General features: G+C 39.6%; 4 protein-coding genes and 1 long non-coding RNA gene across 5 annotated transcripts; 3 read left to right on the top strand and 2 right to left on the bottom strand.

Moving 5' to 3' along the window:
• Positions 1–23: 23 nt before the first annotated feature.
• On the top strand, positions 24–4,100 carry LOC114527602 (serine/arginine repetitive matrix protein 1-like). Its single transcript, XM_028549301.1, has 6 exons — positions 24–171; positions 325–421; positions 862–1,045; positions 1,649–1,718; positions 1,993–3,577; positions 3,830–4,100. Exons 3-6 carry the CDS (start codon positions 894–896, stop codon positions 3,991–3,993), a joined length of 1,971 nt encoding a protein of 656 aa, XP_028405102.1. The 5' UTR covers positions 24–171; positions 325–421; positions 862–893; the 3' UTR covers positions 3,994–4,100.
• A 35-nt stretch (positions 4,101–4,135) lies between these two features.
• On the bottom strand, positions 4,136–8,412 carry LOC114527604 (ectonucleotide pyrophosphatase/phosphodiesterase family member 3-like). The gene is made up of 7 exons (XM_028549302.1): positions 8,236–8,412; positions 7,573–7,688; positions 6,819–7,013; positions 6,239–6,440; positions 5,785–5,910; positions 5,122–5,244; positions 4,136–4,550 (listed from the first exon to the last, which is right to left on the bottom strand). The coding sequence occupies exons 1-7, from the start codon at positions 8,381–8,383 to the stop codon at positions 4,411–4,413; spliced, it is 1,050 nt and encodes a 349-aa protein (XP_028405103.1). The 5' UTR covers positions 8,384–8,412; the 3' UTR covers positions 4,136–4,410.
• Positions 8,413–10,174: 1,762 nt separating this feature from the next.
• LOC114527556 lies at positions 10,175–11,332 on the top strand. Its single transcript, XR_003687431.1, has 3 exons — positions 10,175–10,385; positions 10,732–10,847; positions 11,245–11,332. It is a non-coding gene; the product is annotated as an uncharacterized LOC114527556 (long non-coding RNA).
• A 153-nt stretch (positions 11,333–11,485) lies between these two features.
• Positions 11,486–16,684, bottom strand: LOC114527555. Its single transcript, XM_028549247.1, has 8 exons — positions 16,559–16,684; positions 15,080–15,275; positions 14,182–14,297; positions 13,788–13,982; positions 13,092–13,326; positions 12,756–12,881; positions 12,201–12,323; positions 11,486–11,798 (listed from the first exon to the last, which is right to left on the bottom strand). The coding sequence occupies exons 2-8, from the start codon at positions 15,234–15,236 to the stop codon at positions 11,659–11,661; spliced, it is 1,092 nt and encodes a 363-aa protein (XP_028405048.1). The 5' UTR covers positions 15,237–15,275; positions 16,559–16,684; the 3' UTR covers positions 11,486–11,658.
• A 1,492-nt stretch (positions 16,685–18,176) lies between these two features.
• On the top strand, positions 18,177–21,050 carry LOC114527671. The gene is made up of 6 exons (XM_028549379.1): positions 18,177–18,465; positions 18,863–18,978; positions 19,086–19,274; positions 19,687–19,888; positions 20,231–20,476; positions 20,905–21,050. Exons 1-6 carry the CDS (start codon positions 18,333–18,335, stop codon positions 21,048–21,050), a joined length of 1,032 nt encoding a protein of 343 aa, XP_028405180.1. The 5' UTR covers positions 18,177–18,332.
• Positions 21,051–24,958: the final 3,908 nt, after the last annotated feature.

Below are 24,958 nucleotides of genomic sequence, written 5' to 3'. Positions count from 1 at the left end.
ATGTGTTTTCCTACGAGGAGAGTGTTAAAAACGTTAAATGATGCGAATTCATTGTCTATAAACACGTTATACAGAGGCGTGCGTTTGGTGCAGTTTCCGAAAAATTGCGAGCTAATTTTGAAGGAAAATGCTGCGTTTTACAAGCAAAATATTGACGATCGCTCGGTCGTGGTATGTGTTTGTTTATTGTATATTTTATATTATATATCATAGTCTAAATGAATATACTCAATTCCTCTTATAAGCGATATCGGAATGCTAAATATGAGATTATTGTTGTGTAATTCCTGAAGTCAATCGACACAATGTCCAATTTAATCTTAGATATGGTTCAAAAGAAAACCTTTGCCAATTTGTATCGCAGCTACCGTGAAATGCAAACTTCGCAATTCGTGTATCGGTATTCATACACGGCCGGAAGGTATAACTTACGCTTTTATTACAGAGAATCGAAAGTGATTCTAAGTACATGTATATACTATAAGTAAAGTAGATTTGAACGATCATTTGTAGTGAGTGTTAATAAGTTGGTTTAGACCGTAATAACCCTGGCTTGGATTTCCAATAATTTTGTAATAGTTGCAAACTAATGGAGTTTTACACTAAAAAATCACAAGCCCTTGTTAAACAAACATTGTTTTGTTAAACATTCAAGAGCAGCAATTCAAGGTGTCTAGAATAATTTTGAATGCATAATTATGATACAACATACCATTTGAAACAGGCGAGGTAACAAGATACCGAATTAGATCAACTTGCTTTAGCTCGTTCTTGTTGCAATTCAAACCTCAGAAAAGAGACCTTTACTCACTCACTCACTCTGTGTACTGCTCATTTTCCAAATGAATGTTAAATCTTTAGACGAAGCTCATTCAACCCAAAGGAAACTGTTGATGTTTCAAACTGACTCCAATGAGAAGGATACATTACTGGATCAAAAAGACAGCGTTGTGCTCAGTTTTCTCGCTTTCTGTGTAGTGGTTGTTTGCATTGCTTTATGTGGAAAAACCGAAAAGAAGTATGTCCTAACGGTTGAGAATTTTGGGTAAATATAATTAATTTCACAGATGTTGGCACTGAATATGGCAATATAAATAGCCAGTGCATTGCATCTCCCCCCCCCCTCCCTCCTGACAGGAAGGAAGCACTCCTTCACCCCAGTAACTTACTATGCCAGAAACATTTTACCTTGCTTTCGTTACACCTACAAGTGTCTCAGGTCATTCACCCACCTTTTCCTTGATCAAACATCGCTCATTTCATTCACCGAACCTAATGCAAATGAATGTCTTTGTTTGAGCACATTTGCATTTGGTTTGGAGCTCATTTGGATGAGAAGAGCAACATTTGACCTAGGCCTAACTCACTCCTCAACTTTAATAGTTTTCTACTACCCCTTTCACCTCACTTCTTTCCCGCTTCCTCTAACTCATCTCACCCTCCACCTTCATATCCTCTCATGCCCTCTCATATCCTCTCATATCCCTTACTTCACAACAATTGATCCCACCCATATCAATCCATCCCCCTTTGTCCCACCCCATGTCTCCAACCCACCTTTCCTTCTGCATCCATACTTCAAGATCATTCTCCTTGCTCCCTCTTCAATTTATAAATATTTATATTATGTTCCATAATTTACTCCAAGCTCCCAGGAAAGCGTTGCCCGAGACAGCAATTCTGCAAATGTTGAAATCATATCCTCAGAAAAAGTCGAGGTATGTCCATCCTGGCGTACTCAACACACTTTCGTCGCTTACTGTTTCAAAGTCAGACATGAACGGAAAATTTGACGTGTATTTCTTTAAAAAACCTATACAAACCGACCTGACTGAACTAAGTTTTTAAAGTCACAGCTAAGCTAATCCCAAATGGCTTTAATTTGATCTAATAATTTGATCTGTCAGGCGCCAGTCAGAAATGAGTCAATGATTAGCACCTCCGTGAGATTGAAGATCCAGTGGTTTTATGTTATACTTCTGTGAATTTTAGACTATTCGCAGGGAAAATCCCGACCATCAAGAAACAAAAGTGGAATCGGTGGAAATCAAAGTGGAAAGCCCAGTGCCAGCAACAGACAGCAACTCGAACCATTCCTCGCCACCTGTCGGAGAGGTCAACTCATCCGGCTCTGGCGAAACCGGCGTTGATGGTGCCGTGTTGGGGAAAATAAAGTCTGGCGATGTCAAAGTCGAGACGGGAGATAAAGGGATAAACGTTGATAACGATGAGCTGAGAGGGAAGGATGGGGATAATCTGGAGCAGAAGGGAAACGACGTTGGGGATGCAAGCGTGCAGGAAGCGAAGAAAGATAAACGAAGCGATAGCAAGAAAAAAGAAAGAACGAAAAGAAAAGAAAAGGATCGTCAGAAAGATATGAGATCGAAGCGATCACATACAGCTCCTACGGAAAGGGTTGAAGAGAAACCCTCCAAACACAAAACAAGGTTTTCACTCAAAAAAACCACCGACGACTCGAACGCTTACGATGAGCCAAAGATGTCCAAAAAGGACAAAAAGAGATCAAAAAAGAAATCAGACAACGATCAACCACTTCCCAGTCCCCCGCTTCCCAACACCGCCCTTCCCAGTCCTCCGGTGCAAAACACGGCCCTTCCCAGTCCCCCACTTCCACACACCACGGCGCTGACTCGTGGCGACCGCCGCAGTTTCACGAACAGAGAGTTGCCCAAAAGACCCTCGGATTTGGACGAAGACGATTACGAAATTGTCCAAGTTAAGAAGGGACCGAAAAAAGACGAGACGAAATCGTCTGAGAACGATACTAATTTATACGACTCAGTCGATGACCGTGAGGTGTTCAATGCCCAGGCAAAGGGGGACCCAACCGCCAACGATAATCAGTCGGACGCATATGAGAGTGTAGATCCGAAGTTAAAATCGATCAAATCCCCCGCATTATCCGTACCAAACCAGGAGGATTACGAAGACCTTTACGATGAACCAGTTATGGACAGACAGCGAAGTTTCTCAGAAGGTCTTCCTGGATCCTCGTCGCCCCGAAGTGATGCAGAGCGAAAAACGATGTCCCTGGGTCGGCAAACGAGGCAGGACGCCGCCCCTACCCCTCCCCCCGTTGAAACCATAGGACAGGCAAAAGTGTCAAACGTCGTTGTGATGGATGACATAGAGCCTTATACGATCACGGTAAAGAAAGGGGATCATATTATACAGGAGACTAACATATCGAAGTTTGCTAAACCAAGCGGCACGCATCATGTTCAACCAGCGTTGAGCGATGACGAGAAGGAACGGTTGTATACGAAAGTCGACAAGGAGAAACAGAAACGAGACAGAGCCGAGGCGGGAGACGACGGTTTAGCCAATGGTGGAATTCAGGTGGAGGGCAGCGCGAACGAAAATCCGTACACGAAAGTCGACAGAGAAAAGCAAACGAGAGACAGGATTGAGTCCGCGAAAGGTGCAACCAATGGCGAAGTTGAGGGAGAAGCAAAGACGAATAGTGATGCAAAAATGGATGAAACTGCTGGGGTTGTTCAGAATGAAACTGTTGGAAACGGCGAAGCAAAAGAAACTGTGTCCTCGTTGGCTGTAGGTAAGTAGAAGTTTTTAACTGTCATATCCATTCCATCTGCAAAGTGAGTTAAGCGACTACCATTATTCATGTATTGTACGACTCGCTTTCTCGCAAAAGCTATGGAATTTGAATGAAACTTGTATTAGCCACGTCCGGTTCGCCAAATTCAACCTCACAATCACCTGGTAATATACTTGCTTCAGCCTTGCCTAGTTCACAAATTAGTTTATGGTGAAAATATCGGTTCAAATTTCATTTCTCCTTTCGTAGATTCCGTGGAGGAACACCAATATGAAAGTATGCCTCGTCAAAAGAAATCAGGTCAAGTTTCTGATAAGAATGACTGGACGTTTGAAGAAACGGAAGACTTTCAACCTTACGATGAAGTCGATGATAAATCAAACACTAAACAAAGACCTGGCGTTTATGTATAGAGCACAAACAACAACAATAATGAAATCATCTTGTATATCATAGCCATTTTCAACAGAATATCTCACTATGTCTATAGTAAAGATTTTCATGAATCATAAAGTGTTTGCCAGAGCAGTGTGCAAAGGCAAGCTCGAAACTTATCGCTATTCGAAGCTGAACAACAATTCAACCTGCGTGGATATTTAAAAAAACTTTCCCGGCTTAACCAGGAAAATATTTCGTAGCCTACATTTATGCATAAAGTAACAACACGTAAATAGTCAGTTTTAGTGAACACCTAAATTAATTCTCCAGATATTGTAGAACACAATTTTAATTACACTACAAGCTTTCCTTCTTGCCTTTTGAATTGTATTTTAACTTGATATATATTTTATATTTCTCAGGATTACTGCGCAAATCAACTTTGAACGTTTTTACGCATAAATCTGTTCTAAAACCTGACCTTTCATAAACTTGCTTTTCTCCACACCAATGGCGTTCAGGACGGTCACAGCCACATCTAAATTCGATACGTATGTGTCTTCCAAACTGTTGTTTCGAAGCACACCAGGACCTGCGTGGGAACACACAATTAGATTATCATGGTAGAATATTATATACTCTCTTTTCAGTTTCCTATTCAGTCTTTCTTCCAGCTAATTTAGTTAGTTTAGTTTGTTTCCTTTTGTAGTAATACTGGATCAGTAAGACACGAACCCTACTGGACCTCTAAGAAGAACAGTTTAGAACTGATAGAGCTATCCAGTATAAATAAAGTTAGTTTAGTTTAGCCGGTTTCCCCCTGTAGTAACACTGGATCAATAAGAGATGATCCTTAGTGGAACTTTAGGAAGAACACTAAAACTGATAGAGCTATCCAGTATAAATGAGTTTAGTTTAGGTTTCCTCCTGTAGTGACACTGGATCAATAAGAGATGATCCTTACTGGACCTCTAGGAAGAACAGCTTAGAACTGATAGAGCTATCCAAACATCCAGTATAAATAAAAGTTAGTTTAGTTTAGGTTTCCTCCTGTAGTAACACTGGATCAATAAGAGATGAATCAGATGATCTATACTGGGCCTCTATAAGAAGAACAGTTTAGAACTGATAAAGCTTGCATTTTTATCATAAAATGCACTCACCGCGTATAAGTACAGGAATGTCAATCAACGCACTGAACGGTTTGAAACCAAAGCCATGACTACTTCTCCAGCCTCCGTGGTCCGCAACTATGACTATCATTGTCTCACTCAACATTTGCTTTCCTTAATTTAAAAAGATACTGTGTAATGCTTCATATCTGAACTACCTGAGAAAGATATCTCAAACATGGTGGTCCAGTGTAGATAGTATTCTACAATAAGCTGTCGTGGTTTGTGTCTAAACTACCTGAGAAAGATATCTCAAACGTGGTGGTCTAGTGTAGGTAGAATTCTACAATAAGCTGTCGTGGTTTATGTCTGAACTACCTCAGAAAGATATCTCAAACGTGGTGGTCTAGTGTAGGTAGAATTCTACAATAAGCTGTCGTGGTTTGTGTCTGAACTACACCTGAGAAAGATATCTCAAACGTGGTGGTCTAGTGTAGGTAGTATTCTACAATAAGCTGACGTGGTTTGTGTCTGAACTACCTGAAAAAGATATCTCAAACGTTTTGGTCCTGGTTTGTTTGATTTTTAAATAAAAATCTACCAATGCGATTGCCATTGCGATTTTCAGCTGGAGTAATTTATTTTGACTACCCCTAGATCCGCCACTGGGTCCTGTAAGGGTAGCAGTTTTTGCTGGGATAACCATCGTCTTACCTGATGAATCGTTGTTGTCATTCAAGGCGTTGATCAGATACTTGATCTTCAAATCCACTGACGCCAGAGAACTGTAGTATCCAGGAGATCCCCAATAGGAATAGTGCCCAGCCGCGTCAAGCTGATCTACAAGTACCAATCAGATATCTTTCACCAGACTATCAACTAGCGGACCACGCATTACCAGTTGGGCGAAAATGACACAGTCGACATTTCTGCCGGGTCTAGGGGGCTGAAGCAACGCGCACCCCTCTCTTGTACCGCCGTATGAAACTAATGAAAGACGAACCTCGCTAGTTTGTAGTAAAAAACAAAAACTATGTAAAATGGAATCAAATCATTTACAGTTTTAAACACTCAAGTCACTGAATTTTGAAAGGGATCACAGTGGAGAGATAAAAGGACTGTCCCCCCCCCCCCCACTGGATGCTCCCTTACCATACAGTTCACATACCAAAATGAACGAACGTTAGAATCGGATCATTCTTCAGCAAATTTTCTTTGACGGCAAATGCTGTATTCATATCTTTGTTGTTGTAGCAGTTTATAACATCGCCTGTACACTGGACATTATCACTCCCGCAGCTCCAGACATCCACGTCTGTATTGTTAATCGCGTAATTTTTCAACCAAGCCCACGTGAACATCATTGCTGTCTGGAAAGAGATGGAGTTGTGGACGATAACAGGGGCGTGACCTGGGGGGGGGGGGGCGGAAAGGTCATGTGACACTGATCAACGAACCTACTTCTTTCCCAAATCTGACTTGGGATTGGCAAAATTCAATTCGGCGATTTTCTTCTTTTGGTGTATAATATTGAGTGAACTGACAGAGTTGATTACTTAACTTGGCCAAGGTTATACAACTTTGCTCATTAGTCACTCAATCAGATCCAATAGAAAGAGAGAGAGTCAGCTGCGGGCCCGGGACTATGTGTGGCTTTGGTTCATCCCTGGGTACGGCCCATTCCAGCCTCATCCTTACACCCACTGCCCTATATATATATAGTCCAAAAAATAAAGTGTCACTCTCACCTGCAAATTCGGATCTTTTCTTTTCACTTGTGTAAAAATGGTCTCAGGGCGCCCACGACCACTTACAGGAGGAATACTGTAAGTAGTTTCATTCTCCGGATCACCATTAGTTAACACAGTCCAGTCATTATCGAACACTCCATGTTCCATCACGTTCATGCCGGTCAGATACGAACTCCAGTTTGGCCCACTTTTCTAAGAAAGATATGGTATTTAGGAAGGAGCATCTTATGTTGATCTAGTGTTACTACAGGAAGAAACCTGTACTAAACTAACTTTATTTATACTTGATAGCTCTATCAGTTCTAAACTGTTCTTCCTAGAGGTTCAGTAAGGATCATCTCTCTTATTGATCCAGTGTTATACTACAGAAGGAAACCTAAGCGAAACTAACTTTATCTATATATCTTTATCTTTATCAAATTCAAGCCAGGAACAGTCGATGAAAAATGTGTCAACTATCGGTACCAGGCAGGAATCGAACCTTGAGTTTGAAGTGTGTATAATTCCACTCGAAATTAAGTCAATTAAGACCCTTTGAACCTCTAGAATTTACCCGCATCGAGTGAAGTGCCAAAAATCATAATTGACTTAACTTAATCCATATCAATTCTAAACTGTTCTTCCTAAAGGATCGTGTCTTATTGAACGGCGTCACGACATACAACATTATCGCTGCAGTTTTTTAAAATTTAAAGCATGTTTTTCAATGTAAAGAAACCTGATACGATAAGGCAAATGAATGTTTACTTACTGTGGGAAACACTCCTCTTGCACGGGTTGTGTAGGAACCTTGTTCAAAGAATGATCTAAATGTGTGGTAATGCTCGGTTACATTTCTCAAATACGAACCTCCCAAGCCATCTATACCTATAGAAAAGGTAAGACAAAACGTTAGGTTTTTTGCCAAATAAAAACTCCGCATTCATGTTCAGTGTTTAACTGTTTCTACAAAGAAAGGCATGCATTTTCACAAAACGTTTCAGTCAGAGACTGTTATTTCTTGGGCTATCAAAGGAAATATAGGATTAATCGTCATTTAATGGCCTGTCAGTTATAGACCCAAATGCTAACACGTCTGGGTTCAAACCTTTTAACCTAAAGTTGCTATTAAACAAAATTAAGCCTGTTTGAGTTTGACTTAAGACGAACTAGAAAGGTTCAAAACTTCAAATTAGACTGTAGTCATAAGCTGGTTTGATTTTCTCATAAGGAGATCACTCTCACAACATTTATTCTGTTCTGTCCTTGGTGAGTTTGTTCCAGATGGTTCCAGCTGAGAGTTCCGCTGACGAAAAAAAGGTTTGCCTCACGACTCACGTCAAAAAATTGGCGGTAGATAACAGATCTTTGATAAGCTAGTGAACCACTCGAGTATCTTTCGACGCAAATCACGTCAAAACTGATCGCTACTTACCGATGATGATGGCACGTTTCGCCGTTCCAAAACCCTTTGGCATTGGCGGTCTTGGTGACGCCGTGACAGGAATGCTCGCACAAAGCACATCACGAATGATAAAAGACAACAAAAACACGCACAAGAAAATTGTGGTTATCACTTTCATCGCTTAATTCTCATGCAAAACTTGCCAGAGACTCGTTGACTAGAACAAGAAAGGCGAGTTCAATAATTTTAAAACGAAACAAACAAAGTTTAGAACGAAAGCAATAAAAAGTTTTCTCAATATACTGATTGATATGCATGCGTGTGGCCTTGTTTATGTCAAACAGTCGCTGTTTGAGTCAAGCTGTTTTTAGCAAAACAAGCACGCATTATGTATCGAAGAATTCCGCGATTTAGTGTCATCTTGAAGACACTAATGCAAATATATCAACTATATAGTAACTTTGTGCACAGAGAAAGCCACGTCCAGCTGACGATAATGAAAAGTATAAATGTTGAAACAATTGTGAATAAGTCTGTAATGATGACTTTAGACGGGTTTGCACTGTTTTGTATGCTTAGAACTTAACTTTTGTAGAACAGGTGAGGCGACCTCTACTTTGAGAAAAAAACTCGCTGAATATCAATCATACCTTATATAAACTTTAATCCAGCTAAAGATAACCTCAGGTAAAGCCTAGCATATTGTAGTGTAAAGACAATTTCCTAAAGTAATCGGCTCGGAAATTTACAAAGACAGTAAATTCCGGTATAGACTTTACGTTTTCGCTGTGGCCTAAGCAGAACAGCAATCCACACGATTGCATGATTTGCATGCGACGCATCGGAGGAAAAATCGTATTCAAGATCGAGATTATCATCATTCGCGCGAGGCAATCCTATAATTATCGCCTGACGTTTCATTGTCACGAGACTAACTACATCAAAATTAAACAAAATAGAGAAAATACGTGTAATGTATAACACTTACATGTGAGTTTTTCTCGGAGACTCTTAGACTAGCCACACGTACTGCTTAACAAGCAATCCAAATACGGACAGTATCTTTGGTTTGAACACAATTTCAAAGCGTAATCCACTTTGTGGGATTATTTCAGGGTCTGTTGTTGAGTGACAAAAGGTTGAATGAAGCATGATTATGCACGAAGCGGGCTTTTATATCACGCACGAGTGTGTATATTGTATACCAGGATGCATATGCTGTATACCAATCAGTCCTGCATGTAGTGATGTAGAATATGTGCATCTTTAGTTCTTCTAGTTCGCGACTGGATGTAAATGGATGCCAGTGCAATGCCATTCTTTCGCCAGTATTTGAAACGATTAATTGATTTAATTCGCCACATCCTTGGCTAACCTCACCAGGAAAACAATGCGTAGGGGAGTGCGTGGAACTATTTCTCGAGCAATTCTGAAACGAAAGATGTCACATTACTCATTAGTGGTTACAGAAAAAATAGGGACTCGTTCGCTTGTGCGGTATGAAACATTGTATTTCCTATTTTTTCAGAAGTGGGGAAAGTTCACACTTTCACCTTTCAAGGCGCTTTCTAGTGCAGGGTGGTGGGCAGAACCCTTGCCCCATTCAGAGTCGTGTTCACGAGTTCACCGAAACGAAATTACACTGATGCAGTTTTAGCTCATACCCGAAAAAAGAGAGTTCCTTTTAATAAGATCGTAAATCTTTTATATTATGAAAGTTCAGCTTTCTTTAATACTTAGTTTATACGTTGCATTTTGGTCGCGTCGAATGCAATTCAAACAAATAACAATAGATGAGATTTATTCTAGTGAGTCTAAATGTAGTTTATCATTCATTATCTATTGTTTCAATTGCATTCGTGACTACAATGTGACGTGTAAAATAGGTCTTATACCCGCATAGGCATTTCCTGTTGGTATTTGTTGTGAAATTTAATACACCTTTCATTCTGTCTTGTGACCAGGAAAATAGCGCCCTACAGAGGGTTTGACAAGTTTAACCAAGGTAGGATTTGTCATGAATGCAAACTAAAATACTTACTTGGAATAATTGACTCAAACTGCGACTCTAGAAGTTTTCTTTGACCAGAAGCACTATCGCCCGAGTATTGAACCTTCATTCAAGAAGCAGAATGAACATCCAAAAGGATTTGGTACAGCAAAGCACGCTGTCATCATAGGTAAAGTTGCATCGCAATGAAATGGTTCGGTGAAATGACACATGCTGTCATTTTTAAATTCTGCTGTTATATAGATTATAATTTTATGATTTCGACATCGTTTTCCGACAAAAGAATATAAGGACAATGTATACAGTACTATAGTATCGTTTGGCCAAAAGTTACAATGTTTCATTCTGTCCGATTGGGCAACATATCAGTTGCAAGCTTGTTCAAACATTGACATCTCAGAGCGGTGTAGCAAGATCAGCTTTTACGGCCAACCCGGGCTTAAAACAGAAGCACAGGTCAAAACTAGTGACCATAGACAGACATTTTGCATACTTTGCGCATATTGTTTTTCCAGGAATTGATGGATTCGGCGGAGAGTATCTGAGAAATGTTTCGGGACAACTTCCAGCTATTCAGACGTTTTTCGACTACGGTGCCTTCTCAACCAAAGCTAGAAATATTGCACCCACTGTGAGTATGGTTTTAATACTATAACGTCTTACGAAATGACCCTTACCTGCGCCCCATCCAGTTTTCGTATTACTGTCTCCTGATCTTTCATGAGATGAGAAGGAATTCACGAAGCGGGGAGGACTTTAAGCTACACCGATTCTTTGACACCTTGACAGTTTCTGACAGCGAATCATTCCCCCTCGTGCATTTCCCGAGAAATAATACCTAATATTTACTGCATTTAAACTGCATTTAATATAATTGCATTTAATTGACTGAAAGTGGAATAAAATTTTGCTGCAATCTTTAATTAACGTTGTCCTCAATCTTAAGGTAGTCATATCATTAATTGTTCAGTGTTAGATCCAAGGCCAGAACTCTCATCACATTTCACTTTCTTTCCCTATATTTTCAGACGTGGATACTTATGACGTGCTGAAAGAGATTCCGCGGAGGAACACCAATATGAAAGCATGCCTCGTCAAAGGAGATCAAGTCAAATTTCTGATAAGAATGACTAGACGTTTGAGGAAACGGAAGACTAGAAACCTTACGATGAAGTCGATGATAGATCAAACACTAAACAAAGACCTGGCGTTTATGTATAGAGCACAAACAACAACAATAACGAAATCATCTTGTATATCATAGCCATTTTCAACAGAATATCTCATTATGTCTATAGTAAAGATTTTCATCAATCATAAAGTGTTTCATGAACACAATTTTAATTACACTTCAATGATTTCTTTCTTACCTTATGAATTGTATTTTAACTTGATATATATTTTTTTCTCAGGATTACTGGGCAAATCAACTTTGAACGTTTTTACGCATATATCTGTTCTAAAACCTGACCTTTCATAAACTTGCTTTTCTCTACCCCAATGGCGTTCAGGACGGTCACAGCCACATCTAAATTCGATACGTATGTGTCTTCCAAACTGTTGTTTCGAAGCACACCAGGACCTGCGTGGGAACACACAATTAGATTTTGGTAGAATTTTATATACTTTCTTTTCAGTTTCTTATTCAGTCAACTGGTTTAGGTTTCTTCCTGTAGTAATACTGGATCAATAAGAGATGATCCTTACTGGACCTCTAGGAAGAACAGTTTAGAACTGATAGAGCTATCCAGAATAAAGTTAGTTTAGTTTAGGTTTCCTTCTGTAGTAACACTGGATCAATAAGAGATGATCCTTACTGGACCTCAACGAAGAACAGTTTAGAACTGATAGAGCTATCCAGAATAAAGTTAGTTTAGTTTAGGTTTCCTCCTGTAGTAACACTGGATCAATAAGAGATTATCCTTACTGGACCTCTAGGAAGAACAGTTTAGAACTGATGGAGTCTTATCAAAATTGCACTCACCGCGTATAAGTACAGGAATGTCAACCAACGCACTGAACGGTTTGAAACCAAAGCCATGACTACTTCTCCAGCCTCCGTGGTCTGCAACTATGACTATCATTGTCTCATTCAACATTAAATTTCCTTAATTTAAAAAGAAACCGTGTAATGCTTCATGTCTGAAATACCTGAGAAAGATATCCCAAACGTGGTGGTCCAGTGTAGGTAGTATTCTACAATAAGCTGTCGTGGTTTGTGTCTGAACTACCTGAGAAAGATATCTCAAACGTGGTGGTCTAGTGTAGATAGTATTCTACAATAAGTTGTCGTGGTTTGTGTCTGAACTACCTGAGAAAGATATCTCAAACGTGGTGGTCTAGTGTAGATAGTATTCTACAATAAGTTGTCGTGGTTCGTGTCTGAACTACCTGAGAAAGATATCTCAAACGTGGTGGTCTAGTGTAGATAGTATTTTACAATAAGCTGTCGTAGTTTGTGTCTGAACCACTTGAGAAAAGTATCTCAAACGTGGTGAAAGTAGCAGTTTTTACTTGGATAACCATCGTCCTTGGATACCTGATGAATCGCGGTTCTCACTCAAGCATTTGATCAGATACTTGAGCTTCAAATCCACTGACACCAGGGAACTGTAGTACCGAGAAGATCCCCAATAGGAATGGTGCCCAGCCAAGTCAAGCTGACCTACAAAAACAAATCAGATATCTTTCACCAGACGATCAACTAGGGGACTACGCATTACCAGATGGGCGAAAATGACACAGTCGACATTTCTGCCGGGGGTTGAAACCACGCGCACCCCTCTCTTTGAATTTTGAAAGGATTACAAAGGAGGGGGAAAGAACTGTTCCTCCCTCCATCCCTGGATGCTCCCTTACAATACAGTTTACATACCAAGATGTACGAACGTTAGAATCGGATCATTCTTCAGCAAATTTTCTTTGACGGCAAATGCCGTATTCATATCTTTGTTATTGTAGTAGTTTACAACATCTTTGGGTTCACACGGCAGATTATCACCATCGTTGTCTTCACACGGCAGACCATCACCTCCATAGCTCCAGACATCTACATCTGTGTTGTTAATCGCGTAATTTTTCAACCATGGCCACGTGAACATCATTGCTGTCTGGAGAGAGATGGAGTTGCGTGGAAAATGGAGTGGCAAGGGGAGTCGGGTAGGGGGGTGTCAAGGGTAATCGTGCGGGGTGTCAAGGGGAGTCGGGGAGTATCAAGGGAATTCGGGGACTAATCAACGGACCTACTTCCCTCGCGAGGATACTTTCGCCTATTTGACTCGAATTTGCAAGATTTAATTCATATTTGAACTGAGTAGAGCCATCGGGTTAGGCCCCGTGTACATAGGTGATTTTTGACGGCGGTTCTCTTCTTTTGGTGTATAATATTGAGTGAATTTAACATTTAAAATTAAGTGAGTTGATTACTTGGCCCAGTTTATACAAGTCTATGCACATGATCAATCAATCAGATCCGCTAGAAAGAGAGAATCAACTGTGTAGCTCTGGCTTGGTTGATCCCTAGGCTACAGCTCATTCCAGGCAGCACACCGCATCACCGGCTCACCCTCACCTGCAAATTCGGATCTTTTCTTTTCACTTGTGTAAAAATGGTCTCCGGGCGCCCACGACCACTTACAGGAGGAATACTGTAAGTAGTTTCATTCTCCGGATCACCATTAGTTTCCACAGTCCATTCATTGTCGAACACTCCATGTTCCATCACGTTCATGCCGGTCAGAAACGAACTCCAGTTTGGCCCACTTACCTAAGAAAGATTATTGTATTTAGTAAGGATCATCTCATATTGATCCAGTGTTACTACACGGGAGAAAACCTAAACTAACTTTATTTATACTGCATAGCTCTTTCAGTTCTGTTCTAAACTGTTAACTGCAGTTATTTTCTATAGTAGCTATTTTCTATGAAGAAACCTGATACGATGAGGCAAATGAATGTTTGCTTACTGTGGGAAACACTCCTCTTGCACGGGTAGTGTAGGAACCTTGTTCAAAGAATGATCTTAATGTTTGGTAATGTTCGGTTGCATTTCTCAAATACGAACCTCCCAAGCCATCTATACCTATAGAAAAGGTATGACAAACGTTAGGTTTTTGCCAAATAAAAACTCCGGATTCATGTTCAGTGTTTAACTGTTTCCACAAAGAAAGGCTTTTTCAAAACGTCACAGACTGTTATTTCTTGCGGTATCAAGGGAAATATAGGATTAATAGTGATTTAATGGACCTGTTTATAGACTCAAATACTAACTCAGTCATCTGAGTTCAAACATTTTAACCCGTTTTGAATTTGACTTAAGATGAAGTTAGAACGGCTCAAATTAGACTGTAGCCATAAACTGGTTTGATTTTCCCTTGAGGAGATTATACTCTCACGAGATTTATTTCTGTCCTTGGTGAGTTTACCCCAGATGGTTCCAGCTGAGAGTTCAGCTGACGAAAAAACGTTTTGCCTCACGTCAAAAAATCACCGGTCCTTGATAAGCCAGTAAACGCCTAAGAAACCTAAGATTACCTCCCGAGTTAAAAATCATTGAGAATTATTCACTCCTAACTCTTATAAAAAAAGCTCAAAAACCTTTTTTCTTCAATTAAACTATGAAGTAGACCATATAAATAAATTTAGGTGTTTCGTATGCTAGCACACCATTCCGGCTGCCAATGTTACTATACTCTTCATGAAATTATTTACCACTAGGCTTTTACATTACTTTTTAAGGGCCATTGGGATGACTACCTTCAGGTAACAGTGTAATCCCTCATTAAAAAAAGTTTTTAAAATAATAATAATAATAACCTCGAGCATCCTTCGAAACAAATCACCTCAAAACTGATCGCAACTTACCGATGATGATGGCACGTTTCGCCGTTCCAAATCCCTTTGGCATTGGCGGCATTGGCGGCATTGCTGACGCCGTGTCAGAAATGCTCGCACAAAGCACATCACGGATGATAAAAGACAACAAAAACACGCAAAGGAAAATTGTGGTTATCAGTTTCATCGCTTAATTCTCATACAAAACTTGCCAGAGACTCGGTGACTAGAACAAGAAAGGCGAGTTCAATAATTCTAAAACCAGACAAATAAATTTAAAACGAAAGTGATAAAAAGTTTTTTCAATATACTGATTGATATGCATGCGTGTGGCCTTGTTTATGTAAAACAGTCGCTGTTTGAGTCAAGTTGTTTTTAGCAAAACCAAGCACGCATTATGTATCGGAGAATTCCGCGATTTTGTGTCATCTTGAAGACACTAATGCAAATATCTTTGGTAGAATCATGACGTAATTTTGTGCACAGAGAAAGCAACATCCAGCTGACGATAATGAAAAGTGTATCGTTGGACCGTAAAACTGGGTGTGTCTGTGTCCCAGGGACCATTAGCAAACTTGCAATTAAAGCTTGCACCATCGTCGTAATATGAATCAGTCCCACATCAGTCAAGTTTTGGAATATGTATTTCCTTCAATGTACAGCTTTGTATATATCTCATTCTCTTATATATCTCTCCCTCGTATATATCTCTATTATATGTGATTTTGCGACTGTTTATATAGTGCTCGCCTTCATTAAATCATATCATCAAATCTGACGTATATGGCGCGCAAACTATGGTAATGCAATCCGATCGTCCGACAACTAAGATGCTGCTATTACCATAGAAGGCAATTCACTGCGTTATAATTACTTTTACATCCAGCGCATAGTTGCTCCTCTGACTTCCGTTTAATTAAGCTGTGTTATAGCGCTGCTAGAAGTACGTCATCAATGCGAACCGCTATACCGTTACCATATAACTGCTGAGATTATGCCTATACTTATACATGTATGTGTATATTCAAATCTACGCTACAAAAGTCTAAATGTTGAATCAATAACGCAAAGACCTTTCCTAAAATAATTGGAAATTATCAAAGATAGACTTTAGGTTTTCGCTGTGACCTAAGCACCACAGCTATCCACACGTTTGCATGATTTGCGTGCGCCCATCAGAGGAAAAATCATATCCACAATCGACATTATCATCATTCGCGCGAGGCAATCCTAATAATCGCGTCATCAGCAAACTCCGTAATCTCTTTGTCGTTTTTTTGAGCATTTTTTTGCAGAAAAGATTTCGTCCAAGTGAAGCGATGCCAAAATTGCAACACAAATGTAATTGAGTTATTGACGCTAAAATCTCCTCTGGCAAAACGCACCAATTCTGTGCTTCTCGAAACGCGATCAATAAGTATATATGACATAAAGCAAGTGGATTCTTGTCACGCGACTACTTATTATTTCAACGAAATAGACAAAATACGTGTAATGCATAACACTTACATGTGAGTTTTTCTCGTAGACTTGTAGACTAGCCACACGTACTGGTACCGCTTAACAAGCAAGGCAAATATAGCTACAGCGCAAAGACAATACCTTTGGTTTGAATGTGGTTATCCACGTGACCAAAGGGGGTGGGGCGAGTGGAATTAACAACCCATCTGCGAACGAGCGATGACGTCGACAGAAGCAGCTTGTGACAAAGTGCTATTATAGTAAGCCCACAGCTGTACATAACTTGTGACGGACTCGTAACGGACTCGTGGCGGACTCGTGGCGGACTCGTGACGGACTCGTGGCGTTTAATATTAAACTTATAATTCCCGCTAGATCACAGTGTCAATGATGGCATATCAAAATCCGATTTTCCTGTCAGTTATAGTTCAGTTCGGGACGCTATTCGGTTCATAATTAAAACCGGCAGGGGTTCGCTAATGGTGAAAGCAGACATTCAGAAGGCGTACCGTATTGTACCTATTTATCATCCAGACGATCGTCAGTTCTTGGGAATGCGATGGCGCGATAAATATTTCGTTGATCTAGCTTTACCTTTTGGTCTTCGGTCTGCACCCGGGATTTTTAACACGCTAGCTTAGCTCTTTGAATAGATTTGCAACATCAATACGGTGTAGTAGATGTACTCCACTACCTTGATGATTATTTTCCTCTCGGTCCGGCAGGGGACTTCAACCTGTGAAGATTCGACTGACCTCAAATCTTTGAGGGAGAAAGCTACCGCCCTGCTTATCAACGGCTTAGCCAAATCGACCCGAGGAACATTCAGTGCGGCCCAACGCCGTTTCCTCGAATTCTGCTACTGGAGCGGGCAGTTTCACGAGTCGGGTTTTCCTCTCCCAGCGAACGAGTGGACCTTAATCCTGTTTGTAACCGCGCTGTCTTCCTCCCTCAAGGCGAGCTCGATAAAGGTGTATCTGTTAGGAGTTCGGTCCTTGCATGTCGAAAACGGCTTCGGGAATCCTCTCTCAAATTGTCTCCTTCGCGGGATAAAACGTATTCAAGGTCTCGCCAATCGGCCGCGTTTACTGATAACAGCCTCCATTCTTCGTCGGATATACTCGCTACTTGACCTGCGCAACTATCGGGACGCATTGTTCTGGGCGACATGCTGTACAGGGTTCTTCAGTTTTTTTTTCGCTCGAGCAAATTTACCACGACCGGTACCTACGACCCTACAGTCCATTTGTCGTTGTCGGACATATCGGTGGACCAGCGAGTGAATCCATCGGTTCTGTTCCTACGCATCAAAGCTTCAAAAACGGATCAATTTCGTAGAGGACATACACTGCGACTGGGCCGTACGAACACTCCGATCTGTGCCGTGCATGCCTTGGTCCACTTCCTCCAGCTCCGAGGCTGCTCTCCAGGCCTCTTTTTCGTGTTCAAGAACGGCACCCCTCTGATCCCGAGATCATCTCGTGTCGTGGACGCGCGAGGCGCTCGCGCGTTTGGGTCACAAACTTTCGGGCCGCAGCTTCCGCATTGCATTCGCGATTAAAAGGTATAAAGTAGGCCTTATACCCGCAGAGGGATGTTTTTTGATATTGTTGTGAAATTTAATACACCTTTCATTCCTCTGTCTTGTGACCCGGAAAATAGCGCCCTGCAGAGGGTTTGACAAGTTTAACCAAGGTAGGATTTGTAATGAATACAAACTAAAATACTTACTTGGAATAATTGATTCAAACTGCGACTCTAGAAGTTTTCTTTGACCAGAAGCGCTATCGCCCGAGTATTGAACCTTCATTCAAGAGGCAGAATGCGGGTAATTTGCACACTGGTACTGCTCTTTGTGGCGTCCTGTTCCACGGCGTTCAAACTATTAACTAACAACGTCAATGACAAAGAACATCCTAAAGGATTTGGTACGGCGAGGCACGCTGTCATTATAGGTAAAATTGCATCGCAATAAAATGGTTCGGTGAAATGATACAAGCTGTCAAGCTGTCACTTAATTCTGCTGTTATATAGATTATAATTTTATGATTTCGACATCGTTTTGCGACAAAAGAATATAAGGACAATGTATACAGTACTATAGTATCGTTTGGCCAAAAGTTACAATGTTTCATTCTGTCTGTCAATAAGTTAAATTTTCATTTTTAAACTTTCGCGTATAAAAGCGATTTGGCAACATATCAGTTGCAAGCTTGTTCAAACATTGACATCTCAGAGCGCTGTAGCAAGATCAGCTTTTACGGCCAATCCGGGCTTACAACCAGAAGCACAGGTCAAAACTAGTGACCATAGACGGACATTTTGCATACTTTGCGCATATTGTTTTTCCAGGAATTGATGGATTCGGCGGAGAGTATCTGAGAAATGTTTCGGGACAACTTCCAGCTATTCAGACGTTTTTCGACTACGGTGCCTTCTCAACCAAAGCCAGAAATATTGCGCCTACTGTGAGTATGGTTTTAATAATAGCTTACGAAATTACTCTTACCTGCGCCCCATCCAGTTTTCGTATCACCGTCTCCTGATCCTTTAATCTAATCCAATCACCTTTCAGATCAGCGCTCCGAACTGGGCCGGATACCTCACAAGTATGGATGTGACTCAGTCTGGCGTGTACAGCAACTACTGGACGGACGTCGATGGTAACCCCCCAGGAGAGGCAGGTCATCTCCCCCCGGTATCAGGACGCGGCCGACCACAAACCATATTCAGTGCTATCAAAGAACAAGATCCATCAGCTAAGGTAAAGCTTAAAACCTTCTAAGTTGTTGTATAAAGTTTAAAACCTTCTATGTTGTTGTATGATTAGTTTTATTGCAGAAAACAACACACCAAATCATCAAGCGAACTCAAGGCTATGCATCTATTCAATCGTTGCCTTTATAAGCATCATTTAAATGATTTTAAACTTTACGTGTTTTATACGTACGTACAGAAAACGCGACCGTGGAAAGCAGCCCTTAGTCTCGATTTCCTCCGAGTTAAACTGCATTTAATTGACTAACAGTGGAATAAAATAATCAATTTAACAGTGGAATAAAATTTCGCTGGAATCTTTCACTGACGTTGCCCTTCTCAATCTTAAGTTAGTAAAGTTAGTTATATCCAAGGGCAGCACTCTCACCACATTTCACTTTCCTTCCCTTTATTTTCAGACGTGGATACTTTACACGTGGAACTGGTTCACGCAAATTGCTAAAAATAATCCGCATGTTGATCACTGGTACAAGTGTTATGATCCTTGCCGGCCAGGAGAAAGCGCTTATGATTGTGAAAATAGACAAGACTGGGACGTCACAAGGAGAACTGTCGAGGCCATACAGAATGATAAACCAACTTTAACATTCGTTCATTTTGGTTGGTATAAAGCTATGTTTCTCACTTCGGACTAACTAATGAATATTGTCTCCTAGCCATGTTGCCTGAAGGTAGACAAACCAAGAAACATGCATTGTTTGCTTGCCTTTTACCTGAAGATGGATAAACCAGGAAACATTGTTTTTCTACCAATGTTTCCTGAACGTAGACAAACTAGAAAACATTGTTTTCTAGCCTTGCTTTATGAAGATGGACAAACCAGGAAACATTGTTTCCTAGCCATGTTTCCTTAAAGACGGACAAACCAGGAAATTTTACCTAGGTGAACAGGATCAAAAGCAAGTGCCGTGGATAATTTTATTTTTTCCCTTCTTTACCTAGACGCTGTTGATGACGCTGGTCATCGTACTCACTGGGGAAGTGACGTGTACTATGAAATAGTCAGACAAAAAGACGTGCAAGTCGCTACCATCTTAAACACTCTGGCGACAACCAAAACCTCGTCAGGAAACTCGATGTTGGACGAAACTATCGTAGTAATAATCGCGGATCATGGCGGCTATAGAAATGGCCACGATTGGACACCACCTTTTATTGCCGAGGTTCATGTACCTCTTTTATTCAAAGGTTTGTAATATATTGGATTATAGCTCTCTTCTGTCTAGCTTCCTCTCTTATTGATCCAGTGTTGTTACAGGAGGAAACCTAAACTAAACTAACTTTATTTATACTTGATAGCTCTATCAGTTCTAAACTGTTCTTCCTAGAGTTCCAGTAAGGATCATCTCTTATTGATCCATTGTTACTACAGGAGGAAACCTAAACTAAACTATCTTTATTTATACTGGATAACTCTATCAGGTCCAGTCAGGATCATCTCTTATTGATTCAGTGTTACTACAGGAGGAAAACTAAACTAAATTCACTTTATTTATACTGGATAGCTCTAAACTGAGGTCCAGTAAGGATCATCTCTTATTGATCCAGTGTTACTACAGTAACATAGATCGCTCTGTTCCCTAATGGCTCTATATTCCATATTTTTCACTGCACAGGGCCAGGAATCAAGAACGTGGATATGGACAAACTGGATTATCGTGATATATCGAGTCTTGATATGCCAGTGACTGTCCTCAATGCCTTGGGTATCGAGCCCGGGAAATACATGAGAGGAAGAGTTCTGGAGGAAATGTATGATTGATTGAAAATATTCTCATAAATATATATATTGCCATAAAAAAGCCTTTCAGTGTATATTTTTATTATTTTTATTAAATAAGAAAAAGCATGGGCCTAACAATTGTTTAATCCAAGTCAGTGAGCGCGTGTTTAAGCAGAAACATACAAGCATACAAGACAAGCAGTATAGGGAACAGCGCAACAATCTTCGAGCAAATCGAGCTGTTTTTTGAAGTTTTATGATTTCTGTTTGTTTTGAAATTCGGTCGTATACTCATTTCATCATGCATGGCTCATATTTTTCGCGCACACACGAGCAAATAAAACTTGGCAAGGAAAACTTGTTTGTGATATATACACACCAGGGCCTGGTTGTATCAAGGCCGTTAAGCTTAAAGGGCGGATAAGTTCAAAATAGAAAGCAGGTCTATCGTTTTACTCAACAAGCAAACTAAATGTTTTTAACCTTAATACAACGATCCCCTACTGTTTACAACTACATATCAATGCATGAATAATATTAGTTCACTCATTCAAGAGAGATATAAGAATGTTATTCAATTTTGACTTATCCACCGTTTAAGCTAAACGGGCTTGATACAACCGGCCCCAGCTGAACTGGTGAAGAAAATTTGTCAAGGAAAACTTGCCCGTCAGTACGGGGCTTAAGAGTTCTATACAAAACAGACGGGTATAGCCTTAATCATCTATAGAGAATTAGTTAATGAACTATAAAGAACTATAAATATCGATACAACCGAAATAATGTTCAGGAAATGCCCTATATATAGTATACCTTTTAAACACATCGCTGTTGTCATCGTAGAAATAAAATCCCGACGTTCAATGAAGCCATACCACAACGGGGTGGACAGATTTTATATCCACTTTTGCCGATGCATGGTTTGAATGCTGAATTGTTATCAAACTGATCCATTGGTTAGTTTCACGCTATCCTTGATATATACGGGTAACTCGAAGCGGACAAAGGGTTAAAAAACCGCGTATATATATAAACCACGTCAACACAACGAGTCCATCTTGAGCGAACTTGTTTGGAGAAGAAATACTTCGTCATTTAATTTATTCACGTGCTCAGAATTTCAAAACATATTTTTCCTTTTGTCTTTTCAAGTCCCAGAGGGAATGTTTACCTTTGCTTTCCGGCTTGCTTTTGTTCATCAATTACACAGAGTGTGTAAAAAAACGCAAGCACTAAATATTCTAATGAATACATTAGATTTATCATTTTGTACCCACACGACTTTGCTACGAAAAAATTTAAAAAATAAAGCCAGAAAACGAAAAGTTTAAGGGCTGTAAAACTAGTTTGAACTGAATGGATTATTTATCCCAAAGTAAAATCAAGCATTCGCTGGCGCAAAAGGAAAGTATGGCAAAAAGCAGCCTTTTAGAAAATCCAGCTCAAGTTGCTAGTCGACTTCCAGCTGAATATTCAAAGTGTTAATACATATCGACTCCAGGAAAATGAAGACATTAAAGAGCTCGAGGATGATCTATTTGGACAGGCTTCGTCATGCCTTTGTATGGTTAACATATATATAGTTAACCATCTTTATAAAGATATCATATATGATGATCTTTTTGTTGCTTCATTCATCGACAAATTCGCTGATAGAAGGCGTGGCTTAAAATTCGGGACAACGTCACAGATTATGAAAAAATTTAGGAACGCAAAAAAACGAAATATGAGATATATATAAAACGAGATATATTTTCTACACAACATATATTTATTTAGTTTTCATTGATCAAATTTTGATCCATCCCAGTGCATATATTGTATATGATGGTTTTTATTAAAACCTGCTAAAAGGTGGATTAAACCAGTGATTACACGTGCAGCGAGGACTAGAAATTATCTTAAATGCTTCATATTAAATTGTGTTAATAAACCAGGCGAATAATAAAATAGTTAAAATAATACCTTAATTGACCTTCTCCAACAAAAAACAGAATTAAGAGTACCTACATGTCTATAAAATATTGCAAATATATGTATATTGCAGAGAGAATTACTATGGAAAGAAATGTGCTGTGTGCATGTGTCTTCACCGTAAATTGCAACAATAACTTGAAAAGAAGAAGAATAGCGACGGTCATGCATGATGGTATAACAAAAATAATCAAAACTCCAGCAGCCAGACAAAAAAAAACTTATTTCCCTTCAGCCAGACAAAAAAAACTTACTTCCCTTCAGCCTTCATCTTTAAAAGGAACCTAATAAATAAATAAAAACCATATGATCAACAGTTATTTTAAACATGGAAAACAATCTTAAGATAAATGTGTTTTATACCATTGGTTCGGGGAAAACAAGCGAGCAGTCTTGCTGTCCTCTGATTTCGTAGATGGCCTAAAAGAAAATTCATGAAATTATGTTATGGTACCAATATGTTTACGAACAGCCGGGAAAAGGAGTGACTATTTCCATATATATATTTAATTTTTTTATGCATATCCTAAGTCCAACCAGAAGTGAAAGTTGGCATGGTATACAGATCTAAATTAAGGCAGTTCAGTCGAAAAATTGTAAATGAATCACTTGCATGGATATTGTATAATATATCTACAAAAAACTATTAATGTAAACTATTGTGAACTAGACTAACTATAAAACTTTCTTCATGTTCAAGAATCGAGATTTGGATCTTGTCAATTTACTATCTACCATCACTATACTGTCACTTCTCCTCAAAGAAAAAGAACAACTCGACAGACTGAAACAGTGAAACGATAACTTTCAACTTACCATCCGAACAATTTGAACTTTCAATTCCTGAATAGTCAATTCCTGATCTTCATTTCTTGTTTCGAGTTCAAGCATTTCAGCACTCATTTGTTGGAGCTATATTTAGACAGTATACAACAGCATAAGTATGCAAGTCGACTGAGTATATGATTGTTGTATTGCTTGCAAAGGCAGCTAAGATTTATCTTGCTCATTTTGTAATCTCTGTACAGACCTGAGTCTCTAACTGGGTTATTCTGCGCACACGATTGTTATTGTTTCGTGGATCCTCCGCCTAAATGAGCAATGAATTACATTTGAACTGCATGGTATTGAAATATTTCAGGATGATTGTGGATTTATTCGTTAATATGAGTACAGACAGTGCTCCAAAATATACACAATGGCGTACATATAATTTATAAACGACAGGTCACCTCCATAAGGTACTTTATGTCCATTCCGCATGGGCATAAAGTATACTAAAAGCAACTTCGAATAGCGTTTTCGTATATTGTTGAATTAAAATTTCGACTATAGAAACATGTCAATGTTTGCCTGAAGCTGAAATATATTTAGACTGACATTCTTGACCCTAAACTGACATGCTATACATGAAACCAAAGTTTTTGGTGGTTGCTATTCGGTGTGAAAATTTCAAGATCACCACAAAAACGATAAATATTACTGAAAACTACGCGCGAGGCAACTGCCTCGATTTGCAATAGACCTTTTCTGCTTGTATGCAAATTAACCGTTTCAAATCAAATGGTCTGAAATGGTTAAGTTTTATTGGCTATTTCATTGATTAATTGGGTTGTGAATAAGGATTTAGGAAAATAACAGAAAAATTCATCGATAGCTGTAACACTACTAAACAATACTAAAATTTTAGATTTATTACTTGATCTTCTTCTTCAGGTATAGGTAGCTCCTGTCGAGCACTGCCAGTTTGATGAGGTTGCGAAATCTCAGAACTGTTCGTTGTGCATGTGCCACTCGCACCTTGAACTTCTTCTACCCCAAACAGTGGATGCAATCTTTCAACAGGTGATTCACTAGAACCCCCCTACAATATGAAGATGACTTTAGATGTGGCTATGAGCCATGAGGCCTGCATCAATTAGGACTTAGGTTGTGAATAAGAATATAAAAAAGATTTAAGAAAACTACAGAAC

The sequence above is a fragment of the Dendronephthya gigantea genome, unplaced genomic scaffold (genome assembly GCF_004324835.1).
Source record: "Dendronephthya gigantea isolate DGI-Jeju-01 unplaced genomic scaffold, DenGig_1.0 000045F, whole genome shotgun sequence".
Taxonomy (NCBI): Eukaryota; Metazoa; Cnidaria; class Anthozoa; order Malacalcyonacea; family Nephtheidae; genus Dendronephthya; species Dendronephthya gigantea.
This window is presented reverse-complemented; position numbering and strand designations above follow the sequence as displayed.

Bases quoted from the DNA above. Each gene is read 5' to 3' on its own strand.
- LOC114527602 (XM_028549301.1), top strand. From the start codon at position 894: ATGTTTCAAACTGACTCCAATGAGAAGGATACATTACTGGATCAAAAA. The intron at 1,046-1,648 runs GTAAATATAATT...ATTTACTCCAAG, and splicing joins CTAACGGTTGAGAATTTTGG to CTCCCAGGAAAGCGTTGCCC. The intron at 1,719-1,992 runs GTATGTCCATCC...TGTGAATTTTAG, and splicing joins TATCCTCAGAAAAAGTCGAG to ACTATTCGCAGGGAAAATCC.
- LOC114527604 (XM_028549302.1), bottom strand. From the start codon at position 8,383: ATGAAAGTGATAACCACAATTTTCTTGTGCGTGTTTTTGTTGTCTTTT. The intron at 6,441-6,818 runs GTGAGAGTGACA...ATCTCTTTCCAG, and splicing joins GAAAAGATCCGAATTTGCAG to ACAGCAATGATGTTCACGTG. The intron at 5,245-5,784 runs GTAAGACGATGG...TTTTAAATTAAG, and splicing joins TGACAACAACGATTCATCAG to GAAAGCAAATGTTGAGTGAG.
- LOC114527555 (XM_028549247.1), bottom strand. From the start codon at position 15,236: ATGAAACTGATAACCACAATTTTCCTTTGCGTGTTTTTGTTGTCTTTT. The intron at 12,324-12,755 runs GTATCCAAGGAC...TTTTAAATTAAG, and splicing joins TGAGAACCGCGATTCATCAG to GAAATTTAATGTTGAATGAG. The intron at 11,799-12,200 runs GTGAGTGCAATT...GTTCCCACGCAG, and splicing joins CATTCCTGTACTTATACGCG to GTCCTGGTGTGCTTCGAAAC.
- LOC114527671 (XM_028549379.1), top strand. From the start codon at position 18,333: ATGCGGGTAATTTGCACACTGGTACTGCTCTTTGTGGCGTCCTGTTCC. The intron at 18,466-18,862 runs GTAAAATTGCAT...TTGTTTTTCCAG, and splicing joins GAGGCACGCTGTCATTATAG to GAATTGATGGATTCGGCGGA. The intron at 20,477-20,904 runs GTTTGTAATATA...TTCACTGCACAG, and splicing joins TGTACCTCTTTTATTCAAAG to GGCCAGGAATCAAGAACGTG.